This window comes from Cebus imitator, unplaced genomic scaffold (genome assembly GCF_001604975.1).
Source record: "Cebus imitator isolate Cc_AM_T3 unplaced genomic scaffold, Cebus_imitator-1.0 Scaffold1, whole genome shotgun sequence".
NCBI classification, from domain to species: Eukaryota; Metazoa; Chordata; class Mammalia; order Primates; family Cebidae; genus Cebus; species Cebus imitator.
Window position 1 is genome coordinate 16,214,131 of NW_016107316.1, and position 17,441 is coordinate 16,231,571.

The 17,441-nt window shown below is 35.2% G+C and overlaps 1 protein-coding gene across 5 annotated transcripts in view; it reads left to right on the forward strand.

The window, feature by feature from the left end:
• NCOA1 (nuclear receptor coactivator 1) overlaps positions 1–17,441 on the forward strand; it is a 274,844-nt gene that overhangs the window by 208,132 nt on the left and 49,271 nt on the right. For all 5 annotated transcript variants that reach the window (XM_017526915.2, XM_037737771.1, XM_017526933.2 and 2 more), the window contains 3 exons: positions 1,617–1,764; positions 3,054–4,374; positions 7,295–7,475. In XM_017526915.2, the coding sequence (XP_017382404.1) occupies positions 1,617–1,764; positions 3,054–4,374; positions 7,295–7,475 (1,650 nt within the window). The remainder of the gene's footprint in view (positions 1–1,616; positions 1,765–3,053; positions 4,375–7,294; positions 7,476–17,441) is intronic.

Genomic DNA, 17,441 nt, shown 5'->3' on the forward strand with positions numbered 1-17,441 from the left:
TAATCTGATTTCAAAACATAAAGTGTGGTAATTTTCTTGTATTAAATTAATAGGATTCCCCAAATTCAGGAATTTCTCCTAGTTTAGGTACATTATATTTAGTAACTATGCCAGTGATTTAGCTGAAATTGCCAGATGGGTGATTGTCAGATGTAAGTCTTATCCTTTTAATTAAATTTATATTCTGGTTTTGGTACTTAGATATTATGGTGTAGATTTACAACAAACTGTACCTTTTTCAGTTGGTACTGTATACACAGGACAATAAGAACATGTTTTGTTTACTTCAAGTAACATGTAACTTCAAAAATTATTTATTAATTGGTAATTTTAAGCATCTTTTGCATGTCGTTTACAATGTAATCAAAGCCCCTTCTGAAATGTTTTTGAAAAATTGGACTAACATTTATCACAGACTAAATTATAACAGTCATTTGTGGTAGTATGCACTCTTTCTTAAAATAGAATTATATGGTGTTATTAAAACAGCAGTGATGTTTTATTACGTAATAGTCTGGCATAGCCTTTACATATTTAATAAATACCTATATGGTTAGAATTTTTTCTGCTATTAGTAAAGCTTTAAGACAAAAGTAAATTATGCTGTTTATAAAGTGACTTGAATGCCTTAACTTAGTTTCTATTCCTTATACTAATAACCATTGACTTTATCTTAATTTGCTTACTAAACTTCAAAAATTCAGACATTAAAAATAGTACACAGATTTTACACATATTTATAAATCTAATAATTTATCAAATGGGGCCTTAGTGATTCACATTCCTGAGTGAAAAAATTAAATTTGAATATTAGTTAAGGAAATCTGTAAGCTGATCAAAACTTAGTAAATTTTATGGTATGTGAGTTACATCTTAGTAGAGCTGTTATTAAAAAATCATCCAGCAGAAGAGAAAACAAAACTTGTTAAAGATAATACTGAGAGTAAGAGGGGAGAAACATATTTTTGGTATTTTTAATGGAGACTTCATAAATTTGAAGAGCTGCCCCCAGTATAGAGAAAGATTAAGGTTCGGCCAGGTGCAGTGGCTCATGCCTGTAATCACAGCACTTTGGGAGGCCAAGGTGGATGGATCGTTTGAGGTCAGGAGTTTGAGACCAGCCTGGCCAACATGGTGAAACCCTGCCTCTGCTAAAAATACAAAAATTAGCCATGGTGGTGGGCGACTGTAGTCCCAGCTACTTGGAAGGCTGAGGCAGGAGAATTGCTTGAACCTGGGAGGCAGAGGTTGCAGTGAGCTGAGATCGCACCACTGCACTGCAGCGTGGCGACAGAGCGAGACTCTGTGTCAGAAGAAAAAAAAAGATGATATTTCCCAGATTTGGGATTTCCTCATAATCATAACTTCTGTGAGGAGACACCCATTCAAGTATGACTAAATTAAAACCTGTCATCAATTGGTATATTTCAACTGGAATCATCTTTCCTCCTCATATCTGCTTTGTCTGAACTACTTTTTATTCTGAGTCTAAGCAGGCAGCAGTTGGGAGGGCATTTAAAGTGAGGTTCTAAGTAGAAATAAATAAAGCTTAATGACTTTAAAGCCAGTGTATAAGTATCAGAATTTTAACTAGGTTTCTCTTTTGTTTGAAACAGTGATGACCCGTGGCACTGCCTCCAGCCCCTCCTATAGATTCATATTGAATGATGGGACAATGCTTAGCGCCCACACCAAGTGTAAACTTTGCTACCCTCAAAGTCCAGACATGCAACCTTTCATCATGGGAATTCATATCATCGACAGGTACTACTTATTTGGAGAGCTTCATATGAAATAAGCCAGTTCACATATCTCTTCTTAGGAAAATTTTTGGATTCTTGATGGCTAGAAAGCAGAAATTCTAAATTAGGCACAAAACTAGTGGGATGAGTACATATAATTAATATATCCATATTGAGTTTTATAGTCTTATCATGTAATAGCTTTGTTGTTCATAAAGGGAGGTAGGAAAACTGAGTCTGAAAATATGCTTTTTAGAGGGTAAAACCAAAAAGATGGCTAAAAATTTACAACATTCCATATGTGAATCTTATAAGAGATTTCAAAGTTGGTTAACATTGTTATTGTTATTTTTATTTTCGAAAGTGCTTTATTTTCATTAGGGCATATTTGGTGGCTCCTGAGTTCAAGCTGGCAATTTCTCACAGAAATTACAAATCATTAAACCATCAACTTGAGATTTTTGAATGCCATTGCCTCTAATTTGTTCCCCCCTCTAAGTATGTTTTACACTGATATATGGTAAATTCATGAAACTGTTCTTTTATCCTGTGATTTATTCAAAATCCTACATTTACAATGATTAAAATGTAGCATTAAAAGCAAAGACATTCCCCCTCACTTCATCTTTTTCTCATCTAATGTATTTGCTTATTGGAACATGGTAATGCCAGTCACAAATGTATTGTCATAATTATGAATTTGAGTAAAGAACTCACTGAAAACCTGAATTCAGTATTCTGGTTTTTCTCTACTTTTAATTTAAATTATGCTTGTGAGTGGAATTAGCACAGTTCTTTTTTCCATATTGTGATTTCTCTTTCAAAACATCTGCTATGTCTGCATATCACCTTTTTAATTTTACATCAGTGACACAGTATTTTCCTTACCCAGTCTTCCTCTTTGGAGTTGAAATACTTAAAAGCTGTAACAGGAGTCATAAATAAGTACTTTATAAACAGAGGTGTGGGAAATTTCTTTTTCAACCAAAAATATTATTATAATGTTAATTGTGTATATTAAGTTTAGAAGTATTTAAAATAGCATATATTGGATTTTTTCCAAAACCAAGAAGAATTTCTTTTACATGTAGCTGAGACCATTATCAAGTGTAAGAGTTAATAAGCCTTGTTTCTTATTAAGTGGTGCTAATATTTTGCAGTATTTTTCTTAATTTAAGATGATGCAGAAGCTATTTCCTTGATAGCTTGCATAGTATGAAATCAATGGTCTTATTTTAGAATATGCATCATAAAAATATTTTAATAGAAACAAATGAAGATGTTTGAATAATAATTTCTTTTTCCCCGCAGGGAACACAGTGGGCTTTCTCCTCAAGATGACACTAATTCTGGAATGTCAATTCCCCGAGTAAACCCCTCGGTCAATCCTAATATCTCTCCAGCTCATGGTGTGGCTCGTTCATCCACATTGCCACCATCCAACAGCAACATGGTATCCACCAGAATAAACCGTCAGCAGAGTTCAGACCTTCATAGCAGCAGTCACAGTAATTCTAGCAACAGCCAAGGAAGTTTTGGATGCTCACCTGGAAGTCAGATTGTAGCCAATGTTGCCTTAAACCAAGGACAGGCCAGTTCACAGAGCAGTAATCCCTCTTTAAACCTCAATAATTCTCCTATGGAAGGTACAGGAATATCCCTAGCACAGTTCATGTCTCCAAGGAGACAGGTTACTTCTGGATTGGCAACAAGGCCCAGGATGCCAAGCAATTCCTTTCCTCCTAATATTTCAACATTAAGCTCTCCCGTTGGCATGACAAGTAGTGCCTGTAATAATAATAACCGGTCTTATTCAAATATCCCAGTAACATCTTTACAGGGTATGAATGAAGGACCCAATAACTCCGTTGGCTTCTCTGCCAGTTCTCCGGTCCTCAGGCAGATGAGCTCACAGAATTCACCTAGCAGATTAAATATACAACCAGCGAAAGCTGAGTCCAAAGATAACAAAGAGATTGCATCCATTTTAAATGAAATGATTCAATCTGACAACAGCTCTAGTGATGGCAAACCTCTGGATTCAGGGCTTCTGCATAACAGTGACAGACTCTCAGATGGAGACAATAAGTACTCTCAAACCAGTCATAAACTAGTGCAGCTTTTGACAACAACTGCCGAACAGCAGTTACGGCATGCTGATATAGACACAAGCTGCAAAGATGTCCTGTCTTGCACAGGCACTTCCAATTCTGCCTCTGCTAACTCTTCAGGAGGTTCTTGCCCCTCCTCTCATAGCTCATTGACAGAGCGGCATAAAATTCTGCACCGGCTCTTACAGGAGGGTAGCCCCTCAGATATCACCACTTTGTCTGTCGAGCCTGATAAAAAGGACAGTGCATCTACTTCTGTGTCAGTGACTGGACAGGTACAAGGGAACTCCAGTATAAAACTAGAACTGGATGCTTCAAAGAAAAAAGAATCAAAAGACCATCAGCTCCTACGCTATCTTTTAGATAAAGATGAGAAAGATTTAAGATCAACTCCAAATCTGAGCCTGGATGATGTAAAGGTGAAAGTGGAAAAGAAAGAACAGATGGATCCTTGTAATACAAACCCAACCCCAATGACCAAACCTGCTCCTGAGGAAATAAAACTGGAGGCCCAGAGCCAGGTGGGTAACTGCGTGTTTCATAGAATGGTCATTCCTAGTAATTATTTTTTATTTATACTATTCCATCTATAGACCAGATACGAATTCATGCTATGTTCTATCCATTGGGCTTATATTAAGAGGTTAGTATGAATAATTGATCACAGGATGCCCTCAAAATTTTTCTTTAGAACTTCAGAAGGCCACAGTTTTAATGCAGAATTCTAAAAAAGTAGATTCTTCTTTCTCTATAAAATCAGAGTTCACATCTTTAGACATTTAAAAAAATACCTTCCCCACCCCTTCCTCCCAGCCCTACCTATTGAATCTAACTCTCTAGGAATAAAACCTAGTTACCAAACCTAAGTTTGGGAACCTCTTATGTAAATGAAGTGGGAGAGAAACGTAAGGAGGTGGACAAGGTTGCCTAGTCTGGCTTGCTTTTTGTTTCCTTTGAAGCATTTCCTAAGGCTGTTTTCCTTTTCATCTGATTCTGACCACCCTCAGCCATCAGAGAATAGGGATTCAAATATTCTGGGTAATAGAATATTGCCCTTATATAACATGCCCTGAAGCAGAAATAAATAAAGACAAACCTTTCCATAAGTTGTTATGGATTAGAAACGTCTATGTTTAGAATGGGGCGAAAGTGGTGTAAAAGTAAACAGGTACCTTCATTTATTGTATATTTGCTTATGGCCTCTGAAGGAATATAGAAGAAAAGTATATATATATGGCACTTCCTAGGAGCTTTCACATTATTTAAAGAAAGAATACAGACGTTCATTAATCAGCTAACAATGTATATACAAAGCAGTTTATCCATAAGGCTCCATTCTAAAGCAGGAATCACACTTATGCATAGGTCCTTCGGTTTCTTGAATCAGCTTAGTTTTCTGCTCTCATCTCACAAGAATTACTCTCTTCCCTCAGGCATACTGCATTCTAGGCAGATGGAAGTCCTTGTCATGCCTAGAATAGGCCATGTCTCTTCTAAGCATCTTCTGCCTTATTCTTCTTTCTGTGCCCACTGAACTTCTACTTATCCTTCACAAACCAATTCAAATAACGTCTAAGCCTTCCCAAGTATCCCTAATTAGACATTTCCTGCCTCTGTCCTCTTGTAGTGCTTCGTATGGTCTCCATTTACTATTTGTAGCAACACTATTTTGACTGGTTTTTTACATGTGTGTTCTTTGAGGATAAGGCTATCTCATGTTTCTTGGTACAGTGAAACTAATGTTTTTTTAAGCAGAAAACAGCATTAAATAATAAGTATATTAAAACTCTCACTCTTTAAAAGGAAAAGGTTTATAAGATAATGCCATTGTGTACAGTTCGTGCATCTGTTTTGTGCACATTTGCATATATTTCTGTTAAGTTGATTCCTAGGAGTAGAACTACAGGATCATAAGATATGCATATGTTCTTTTTCAGTAGATAATGCCAGTTTTCCTAGTATAGGAATATTTTTTCTAGTTGCTCCAAATCCTTATTAACACATAATATTATCAATATTTTAGATTTTTCGATATTTTCGTATATTTAATTTGCATTTTCTTGATAAATATTCATTGGTCATTTGGCTATGTTCTTTTGTAAATTGTGTAGTCTAGTCTCTTGACCATTTTTTAGTGTGTTTTTATTTTGCTTATTGACTTGTAAGAGTTCTTTATGTAGGAATCTTTTATTGGACATATATTTACAGATATCTTTTCAATGCTAAGGCTTACCTTTTCTTTCTCTTACTGGTACTTTTTGATGAAGTTCTTCACTTTAATATAGTTCAATTTGTCAGTCTTTTCCTTTATGGTTAATGCTTTTTGCACATGTGTAACAAAAGACGTGTTCACAAATGTTCATAGCAGCTTTATTCATATCAACCAAAAACTGGAAGCAACTCAAAAATCTATCACAATAGAATGGATAATTATGTTGTGACATATTCATACAGTGGGACACTGTTCAGCGATAAAAATGAATGGACTACTGCTAAATGTGGCAGTGTCTGAACCTCAGAAATATAACTTTGAAAGAAGTCATATTTAACAAGTACACACATTTAATTCTATTTATATACTCTAGAAATAAAAATTTTAGTTGCACTAGATAGTGAAACCCAAAAAGAAATCATAGTATAGCAATATTGTGAAATAAAGGCCAGTTTTCTTCTCTACATAACCTAAGACAGATGTAGGAACTCCCTGTCTATTCTAAAAGATATGTTTCTTATACCATTAAGTCCTTAAGCGGGAAGTAACCTTTCTGAGATCTTTAACTTTATGGAAAAGTTTATAAACTTTATTAAATCGTAAAAAAAGTTGTATCAGTATAAGTTTAAAGTACGTCATTTTATGTAATTTTGAAAAATATGACAAGAAAAAATCACCCATAATGCCATTATCATAACACAGTACTACTACTGTTAAGCCAGTCATTTTACCCTTTGTGATTCCATTTTCATCTTACACTGTTTTTTTGTCGAATGTCCAACTTCCAAAGAGACATCTACACAGGTCTTCGTTTCCTTACGAGCACTTCAATTCATCGCTCCAGATTCTACACCTGACCTGGAAAGGTCTGTGTTAACTCAAACAGAAACTCGGGTCAATGCTCTTCGTTATTAGAACTGACACTTTTTTCCAGTCCAATCTTTTTTTATACATAGATTTTTATACCAAGATACTGTAGAAAAATATTATATGTATATTATTTATATCCTGCAGTGTATGAATATCAGAAGCATCCAAATATTTTCCCCCATGGAATAGTTAGTTCGTGGAATTTCCAAGTAGCCCCAATCATTCTAATTATTTCTTCATTCTTTATTCTCTCAAAGAGACACTGAATTCATAGAGTTTAAAGAAGCAGCCTTTTTTTGTACATTGTTTCAGGTGAAAGTGTAGAATATATTTCCTCTAACTTTGGTTTCCATTCTTAGTTTACAGCTGACCTTGACCAGTTTGATCAGTTACTGCCCACGCTGGAGAAGGCAGCACAGTTGCCAGGCCTATGTGAGACAGACAGGATGGATGGTGCGGTCACCAGTGTAACCATCAAATCGGAGATCCTGCCAGCTTCACTTCAGTCCGCCACTGCCAGACCCACTTCCAGACTAAATAGTATGTTTTGAGGACAACACCTCATTTTAAACATTTAGTGATCATGTGGATTAACACTGTCTCTCACCAGTATTACACAGATCCTTTGCTTAAGAGTGAAATATCTTTTTATTAATGCCACTATAAATAATAAAGTAGCTATATTTAGACATGTGAACTTCATTCATCATGTGTATTTTAAATTATAACCTCTACCTTTTTGTAATTAATGTTGAGGTGAGCAGTTGATGTCAAGGAGAATAATTTTGTCATCCTATCCCAAACATCCCGTAACAGGACTTTCAGAAATACAATATTGGGTCAGATTGTTTCCCAGATATCTTCCTTGAAAACTAATCCTGTGAGTTGCAGAAAGAAAAGATTCTATGCTAAAATACACTGGGCAAGTGCTACATGTTCATACATTTCATATTGATGTTTCAATGCCTATTGGCAGTTTTGAGAAGTTCTGTATTGAAGAAAGTAGTTTAGATTTCTTTTGCCCAACATTTCTCAAACTTTCCTGATAAAGGAATTTCTTTTCTCAAGTAATAAATGTTATACCACAGAATGAGTTTTCCATGAAGTTGCTTAGGAGACAGCTGTGTTACAATATGTTATTGTTCTAAGCCAAGTTGGCATTTTCCTAATTGAGAGACACTTTGATAGTTTAATACATTAAATTTATGAAGATAAGACTGTCAGATTTTTTTAGCCGTCACATTTTGATGTTGAAAAAACCAGTAGTAAGAATTCCATTGTATGACCTTGAAACTAAAGGAAACTAATCAGCTTGCTTTCAAAATTAGTCTGGATTTCTGACCTTAGTCCTATCCCACTTCTGATGATATCAGGTGTGGGATTTCATTTATTTCACTCCTACTGGAACTTTTAGCTGTCATGACCCAATTACTGATGGTTTACCAAGATTTCAGACAGCTGCCAAGAATAATCTTGAATCATCTGTGACATTTTTGGAGGCAGTATTTTAGCTGACCAGAGTACTAGAGGAAGAGTCAGAAGACTAGATTCAAATTTCACATTCTCCGGTCATTAAGAGTCTTACCTCAAGGAGGAGCATTTTTTTGAACCTTATTCTCTTTATCTGCAATATAAGAATTAGAGGAAATGATTTTGAAAGTTTATTCTAATTAAAGCAGTGAGGCTCTAGACTGTAATATCAGTCACAGTTAAGGAAACAGTAAGATGCAGGGCTGAAAAGAGGTAAAATGAAAGTCTGCATATTGATTGGTTTGGGGGTCCTTAGCTCCTTCTGCATCCAATATAGGAGACTGGCAGAATTTTCTCAGGGGACATTGAATGGGCAGAAAGATGTCTGGATGTGAGTATGTAAGTACAAAAGCTATTCTGCTATCTCATCACCCAACAATGGAAGCTACCAGGAGAGACAAGCCTAGCACTCAGCACTCCCAGTTCATATTTTAGAACACTGACTGAACAGACACACTTGGCTGAACAGTCAAGAATCGTCAGTACTTTGAGGAAACTCTGAAGCTTGAAAGGGAGCAAAAGAAACAAACAGAAAAAGTATGCAATGGAAATACATAATGAATACATAGACTAAAAAAGAAAAAAACGACTAGAAATTTTAGGAAGATAAAAATATATTACCCCTGAAAATATGGAAAGGGAAAAAAAAGGGGCAAAGAACAGAAAAAACTCTTGGAAATTAGGTATCCAACATTTTTTTTAAATGAGAGAAATGTAAGATGGTACAGCTGAGAAAATCTCCCAGAAAGAAAAAAAAGATGCTCCCAGAAAGACAAATGGGAGGTAGGGAAGAAAAAGTTAAGGAAATTACAAGGTCCACCTCAGAGAGCCAATAATGATTAAGAATTACACAGACAGACGGGGCGCAGTGGCTCACACCTGTAATCCCAGCACTTGGGAGGCTGAGGCAGGTGGATCACCTGAGGTCAGGAGTTCAAGACCAGCCTCACCAACATGCTGAAACCCCATCTCTACTAAAAATACAAAAATTTAGCCAGGTGTGGTGGCGGGCGCCTGTAATCCCAGCAGCTACTTGGGAGGCTGAGGCAGGAGAATCGCTTGAATCCAGGAGGCAGAAGTTGCAGTGAGCTGCGATTGCACCATTGCACTCCAGCCTGGGCAACAAGAACAAAACTCCATCTCAAAACATAAATAGATAAATAAATAAATACACAAACAAACAATGAGGGGGGAAACTTATCAGAAAATATAAGCGAATTTTCTGCAACTAACTAAAGGACTTGATTCTCTAGATTACAATGTTTCAACAAGTACCCAACACAAATGGAAAAAAGAATTACTTGTACCAAAGCTTGTCATCATATCATTCTGGAACATGAGAGATAAAGAAAAGATTCTAAAAGCTTTCAAAGAGAAGTTGTTAATTACATACAGTGAATCAGGAATTTCTTAAAGGTAATGTTGGAACTAGAAGACATTTATAATTTGAGAAAGAGGACTTCTACTTTCAACTGTGACAACAATAATTGGCACTGGACTAGTCCTCCTACTTTAAATAACAGGAAAAAGAGCAAATACATTAAACAATTCTTATAAAACAATAGATAATAAGCAGTGTGAGACTGTGATCTCTCTGAGAAGGGAAGCAAGCCAGGTGAGCTGTACAGTCATGTCAGCTTTTTTCTTGAAGACATTTACCAAACCAAGTACAGGTAGGAGGAACCCAAAATAAGCATGGATATTTTACTAAACTCAGAAAATAGTGATAGGAGTTCAGTGAGACTAGGGCAGCTAGAACTTGCTGAACAAAGTACCCGAGAGGAGAAGGATATGTAGAAAAAGAGCAACAGAAATCTGAATCAGGGTTCTTTTAAATTCTTGGCTGAATACTACACTGTGCATGTGTTCAAGGATATTTTATCAGGTGAGGCAAAGAAGTTTGTCAAGGAAGAAAAACTATCAGGAAGGAGTGAGCTGAATGACTATGAGAACTCACACAAGATTGGAAGATATTCAAGTCGTGACCAATCAGAGTTGGTAGACCATCTTGAACACCTGGAACGTTTAGTATAAAATTGGCCTCACTTTAAGAGTGGATTTACCCTAGACTTGCTTTGACATCTTAAAAACAAACAAACCTCAAAAGGATCAAGCTGATGTACAAGTAAATTAACTGTCTGAAAGAACAGTATTCAGTTGTTTTTAAAGAAGACACCAAAATTCAGACACTCAACAATGTTATATTCATAATCTCCAACATATAATAAAAAAATTAATAGACGTATGATGTAGCAAGAAACCATGACCCATACCCAGACAAAATCGGCTATTAGAAACAGATCCAGAAATGACAGAGGTGTTAGAATTAATGGAAAGACTTGAAAATGGCTATTCTAAATAAGTTTAAGAACTTAAATGAAAACATGAGCATAATGAGAGAAGAGATATAAACTACAAACAAAAGAGCCAAAAGGAGCTGGTAGAGCTGAAAAATACAACATTTAAAATGAAAAATTTGTGGGAGGGGCCTCCTAGACACTGCAGAAAAAAAAGAGCAATAAACATGATGTAGTATTAGAAACTATTCAAATTAAAGGAGAAAAAAAGTATCACAAAAGTATCGAAGATCTCAGTCACCTGTGAAATAATACAAAGCAGTCTAATATACACATAATATACAAACAATACATAATTATGGAAGAAGGGGAGGAAATGAAATTTTTGAAAAAATAATGGCCAAAATATTTACAAATTTGTGGAAATTTATAAACCTACAAATCCAAGAGTTTAATGAATCCCAAGCAAAATAAACACAAATAAAACTACTGTAAGCCATATCATAATCAAATTGCTGAAACAAAAATCATGAAACCAATCAGAAAAATGACACATTATTTCAGAGATGAAAAAAGATAGAAAATGATATAAAATACACAAAGATAAGAAAACAACTGACTTTCTATATCCATTATCATTCAGAAATGCAGGTGAAATAAAGATGTTTTCGGACAAACCACACTGAGAAAATTTGTCACCAGCAGATTACACTATTGTTCAGGCTAAAATAAAATGAATCCAGATGGAAACTCTAACCTATGGAACGTAATAAGAGAGCCAGATAAGAAAGATGTGAATAAATGGAAAATTCTTTTTTCTTGTTTTTTAATTTCTTTAAATGAAAAATAACTGTTTAAAGCAAAAAGAATAACAATTATATATTTAATATGTAGAAGAAAAATGTATGACAGTAATAGTACAACAGATGGGGTAGAGTAAATGAAACAATACTGTTTATATTAAATAGTATATTATTTGAGGCTAGAGGCTAAAGTTAAAAGTGTATTTGTTAATAGAAAAATATTCTGTAAGTGTCCTGTATGTAGAAAATCCTAAAGAAGTGAGAGGAAAAGCTACTTTTCTAATGAACTAAATGAACTTAGCAAAGTCACAATATGTGTACTCAGTATTTTAAAAAATCAATTGTATTTCTATATACCAGTCACATACAATTGGATAATGATATAGAAAAAGCAATTTACAAAATACATAAAATGTTAAGACATAAATTTTAGATGGAATAATATCTACAACACTCTACACTGAAAACTACTTTGCTGAGAGAAATTAGAGGGGCCAAATAAATGGAGTGATATACCATTTTCATGGATTATAAAACATAATTTTGTCAAGATGTCAATTATTCCAAAATTGACCCATGTAAATTTAATGTAATCCCAATAAAAATCCCAGCAGGCATTTTTAGTAAAACTTGACAAGCTTTTTCTAAAATGTATATGAGAATGCAAAGTTCCAGGAATAACCAAAACCACTTCAAAAAAAAGAAAAGAAAGAAAACTTTCGAGTATTTATATTACTTGATTTTAAGACTTTTATAAAGCAGCAGTCATCAAGATGATGTGATTTTGTAATAAAAACAGACATATAGATCAATGCAAAAGAATGGAGAGTCCAGAAACAGACCCACATTTCTATGGCAAATTGATTTTTAACAAAGACACCAAAGTAATTAAACAAAGAATAGTCATTTCAATACATGGTGATATAACAACTGAACAACCATGTAGAAAAAAACGAACCTCAACCCTTCTCCTCATTCCATACACACACAAAAAGTGAACTTATTTTGAGTTGATCATAGGCCTAAATATAAAAGTTAAAACTATAAAGCTTTCCAACAAAAAAATATGTCATTGACATAGACAAATGTTTTTGGTAGGACACAAAAAATACTAATTATGAAAGAAAAAATTGCTACATTAGACTTCATTAAATGTTAAATCTTCTGCTCTTTAAAGACCTACCTCTTGAAAGAAAATGAATCAATAATTAATAACCTTTCAAAACAAATCACTAGACTAAACCTAGATGGGTTCACTGGTAATTCTACCAAACATTTAAGGAAGAAATTGTATTCTCTATAATCTCTTCCAAAAAATAGAAGCAAAGAAAGTATTTCCTAACTCACATTGTAAAACACATATCTGATATAAAGGAGTGGTACCTGAAATAAACAAAGAACTCTTCAAATGAAACAATAAGAAAACAAGCAACTCAATTTAAAAATGGGCAAAAGATCTGAACAGACACCTAACCAAAGAAGATATACAGATGGTAAATAAGCATATGAAAAGATGCCCAACTCATGTGTCATTAGAAAATTGCAAATTAAAACAACAGTATGCTGGCGAGGATGTAGAGCAACAGGAACCCTCGTTGCTGGTGAGAATGCAAAATGGTACAGCCACTTTGGAAGACATTTTGGCAGTTTCTTACAAAACTAAACATACTCTTACCATATGATCCAGCAATCACACTCCTTGATATTTACCCAAATGAATTGAAAACTTATGTTCACACAAAAACCTGCACATGAATGTTTATGGCAGCTTTATCCATAATTGCCAAAACTTGGAAGCTATCAAGCCATGAAAAGACATTGCTGAGAAGAAGCCAATCTGAAAAGGTTACATCCTGTATAATTCCAACTGTATTCTGGAAAAGGCAAAACTGTGGAGATAGTCAAAAGATCAGCAGTTGCCAGGGGTTTGTTGTCAGTGGTTGCCAAAGGCAAGGATTTGCCAAAAAGGAGAACATGGGATTTTACATAAGTATCATACCTAAAAATCCCCTGTGTTCATATCATGTATATATAAATAAATGTATATAGACATATACATTTATATATATATAAATTATGTTTGCACAATGACATGTATTTATTCTGTCATTATCTATTGGTCAAAATAACAAAAGCTACGGAATGAACAACACAAAGTCATTAATAATAATGTTTTCATATTGGCTTATCAATTCTAACAAATGTACCACACTAATGCAATAGTAGGAAAAACTGTCCAGTCTAAACAGTGGGCAAAGGATTTTTAACGACATTTCACAAAGGAAGATGTGAAAATGGCAAATCAAGACATGAGAAGATGGTTAATAGCTTTTTTTTTTTTTTTTTTGAGTCTTCTGTTGCCCAGGCTTGAGTGCAGTGGCACGATCTCCACTCAGTGCAACCTCCACCTCCACCTCTCAAGTTCAAGCAATTCTTGTGCGTCAGCTTCCTGAGTAGCTGGGATTACAGGTGTGCGCCACCATGCCCAGATAATGTTTTTGTATTTTCAGTAAAGACAGGGTTTCTCCATGTTGGCCAGGCTGGTCTAGAACTCCTGGCCTCAAGTGATTTCACCCGCCTCAGCCTCCCAAAGTGCTGGGATTACAGGCGTGAGCCAGCACTCGCGGCCAAGATAATTAACATCTTTAATCATCAAGGAAATGCAAACTAAAACTGCAATGCAGTACCACTGCACACCCATTAGAATGCCCAAAATTTTAAAAACTGACAATACCAAATGATGGCAAGGATGTGGAACAATTTGAACTTTTACATTGCTAATAGAATGTAAAATGGTATAGCAGATTTGGAAAATTGTTCGGCAGTTTCTCATAAAATTAATCATACATTTACTATATGACCCAGCAATCCAACTTTTAGATATTTATCAATAGCTGGATGTGGTGGCTGGCACCTGTAATCACAGCTTCTAGGGAGGCTGAGGCACGAAAATCACTTGAACCTGGGAGGTGGAGGTTGCAGTGAGCCAAGATCGTGCCACTGCACTCAACCCTGGACTACAAAGTGAGACTCTGTCAAAAAAAATTAGCCCCAAACTGGAACAAACTAAATGTCCATCAATAAGTAAATGGTGTATTCATAAAATGAAACACTGCTCAGCAATGAAAAGGAAGGAACTATAGTACTATTACATGGGATTTGGAAACATGCTAAGTGAAAACAGCCATATATATTCAGATTTTTTTAAGCTCTCAAATAGGCAAGTCTAATCTGTAGTAATAGAAGTCTGATCGTTGTTTGCCAGAGTTAGGGAAGATTGACAGCCAAGGAACATGAAGGAAATTTTAGAGGTGATAGAAATATTCTGTTTTCTTGATTTGAATGGAAGGTGCTGGATTTATACCTTTCTTAAAATTTGTTGAACTTAAAATGGGTGCATTTTATTGTGTGTAAATTATATATTAATAAAGTTTAATTTAGAAATACCTGAGATTAGAATGATTTCTGGCCAATAATTAGGTTTCACATTTCTGATAGTTGTAAAGATAGAATAAAGGCATTTTCAGATATAAAAGGCCTCAGATATTTGCTTGGTATATTCACCTATTCTAGGAAAAGTCCTGGAGGGTGTACGTAAACAAACAGGAGAAAACCAAAAGAGGCAAAACCAAAAGAGACAGAGGAAGCAAAGGATCTGAAAGGAAGCCCAGGAATGACAGCTGATCAACAAGATTAGGGAACAACTAATGCATATTGAACCAGGGGCCTGGCGAGTCCTCCAGAAAAGAGACCTTCAGGGAAGAAATGAATTGATGTCCTTGAGTTTATAGATAATATTATTGATAGATTTACTTCAAAATGTTGAAACGTGATAAATTCTACTAGAACAGCAGACAAATGAAAAAATAAGAAAATTATTAACTCCAGAAAAAAGAAAGAATGGCCACAAGAAAGGAGGCTTGAATAAAGTACACAATTTGACTTAGCAGTGAGTAATATTTGCATAATCATTAGAATCAAAATATTAATTTTTGATTTTATAAAAAACTATGACCTGTTAGGGAATTGGGAGCCAGGATGGTAGTAAGAGAGGTACATATGGAAGAGCTAAGACCTCATCTATAATAATGGGAAGTCAGTAAATCTAAAATTGAGATATCAAGAAATAGCAGTATATGTGTATTTAGAAGTAAATAGGCAGATGCCAAAGAAAACAGTTTTAAGAGTTGCAAATGGTTGCTTCTATTGAGAAGGAGGGAGCTAAGTAACTGGAAGGGGTGAGGCAAGAAACTGCTATTATTCATTATGGGCCCTTTGGTTCTGACTTATAAAATTATGTATGTTTGTTAACTTGATAAAAACTTGAGTTAATAGAAATAGAAAGTATCAGCTAGCATTGCAAGTTGTGAAAGTGGGGTATTTTCCTTCATAGTCTGTATTGAGGCAAATAGCTTTTTTCTCCCTTGAGTACAGCTTCATAAGTAAAAGTATGTAAATAGGCCAGAATCTGTTTCACCTTGTGCTGATACGTTTGCAAAGGCCAAGAGCATGGAGGGGAAGATGCCAAGGTAGATATGGGGGAGGTCAATAGATGCAGACAACTAGTCTACAATGTGTAGTTACAGACTGGAAAGATAAGAGAAGTCAGGGGCCATAAGGTTAAGGAAACAAGTTGGGTATGAGAAAGGAAAAAATTAAGAATTGCAGAAGGAAAAAGAAAGAAAAAGAAGATGGGAACAAAAATATGATAGCGTATAAAGAGAAGAAGAAAAGAATCACTTCTAATTCTGTACCTCACTTTTACCTCTAAATTGTCTGTCACTATTTCTTACTAGAGAGCCAGAGTCTATTATTGATTGGCCCACATCTTAAGCTTGTGCCCACCCAGGAAAATCAAGCACCTTTCCTTACTTTAGTCTTCAATCTTAGCTGAACTGTGTCAAGTACAAATAACTTGCGTAGGATAGTTTAATTATCCTGCTCCTTCACCACCTGAGATACACAGTTAGAACTAATGGCTCTGTCCCCCATGATACTTATCTTTTTGGTTATACTTTTCTTTTCGTTGCCATTTTGCACTGTATTCTGAGAGGATCTCTGAGCTCAGTTATTCAGATCAAAACTAAATCTTCAACTATGTCCCCTGTGCTCTTCAGTCCATCTGTTGAAATCATTTCATCATAGCTATAATTTTACGATTTTTAAACATTCTTTTTCTTAGGAGTCTATTACTTTTTTATGGATACAATAGACTTTTTAATCCATATGATGATATTTATTGTACTCATTTTCTATGCTAATCCTTTTTTCTTCAACATTACTTTCTTCATTAAAGTTGCTTTCTTCCTACTGTTGACTTTTCTTGAATGTTTGGTGAATTTTGACTGTCTCTCCGTATATATTGAAAAATATCTAGAACTTAAAAATGTTGATAGCTAGTGTATTTCTTTAGCTAAAATGAGAAGCCCTTTTCCCCTGGCAGTGTATGTAGGCTCTGATTGTAGGAGTCCTACTTTTCAGTTGTTGTGAGGGAATAGGCCTTGGAGGGGGGGAAACCCCTTGTGGCAGCCCTAGCACCCCCTTTGGGAGATTCCCTGGGCAGAACTCCCATTTTGAGTCATATGTTCACATTTGTAATCCCATGGACAGATGCCAGAGTCAGCTGCATTCAGAGCAATGGCCTGGCAGCAGCTGTTCAGTCATCCATAATTATCCTAGCAATTGCCCATGGCCTGTTTCTTTATTTGCTCAAATGACCACTGAGCCTGGAGTTGTTCTGGTGTTCTGAGAATATTACCCTCTGTAGAAAATCTCTTTCTTCTGTTGCAAGTGTTTTAGTTTAGTTGAAGTTTCACAATTGGTTTGTTTCCCTCTGTGTTTTATCTTTCAGAAATTCTTTCTTGTTTTAGTCTGCT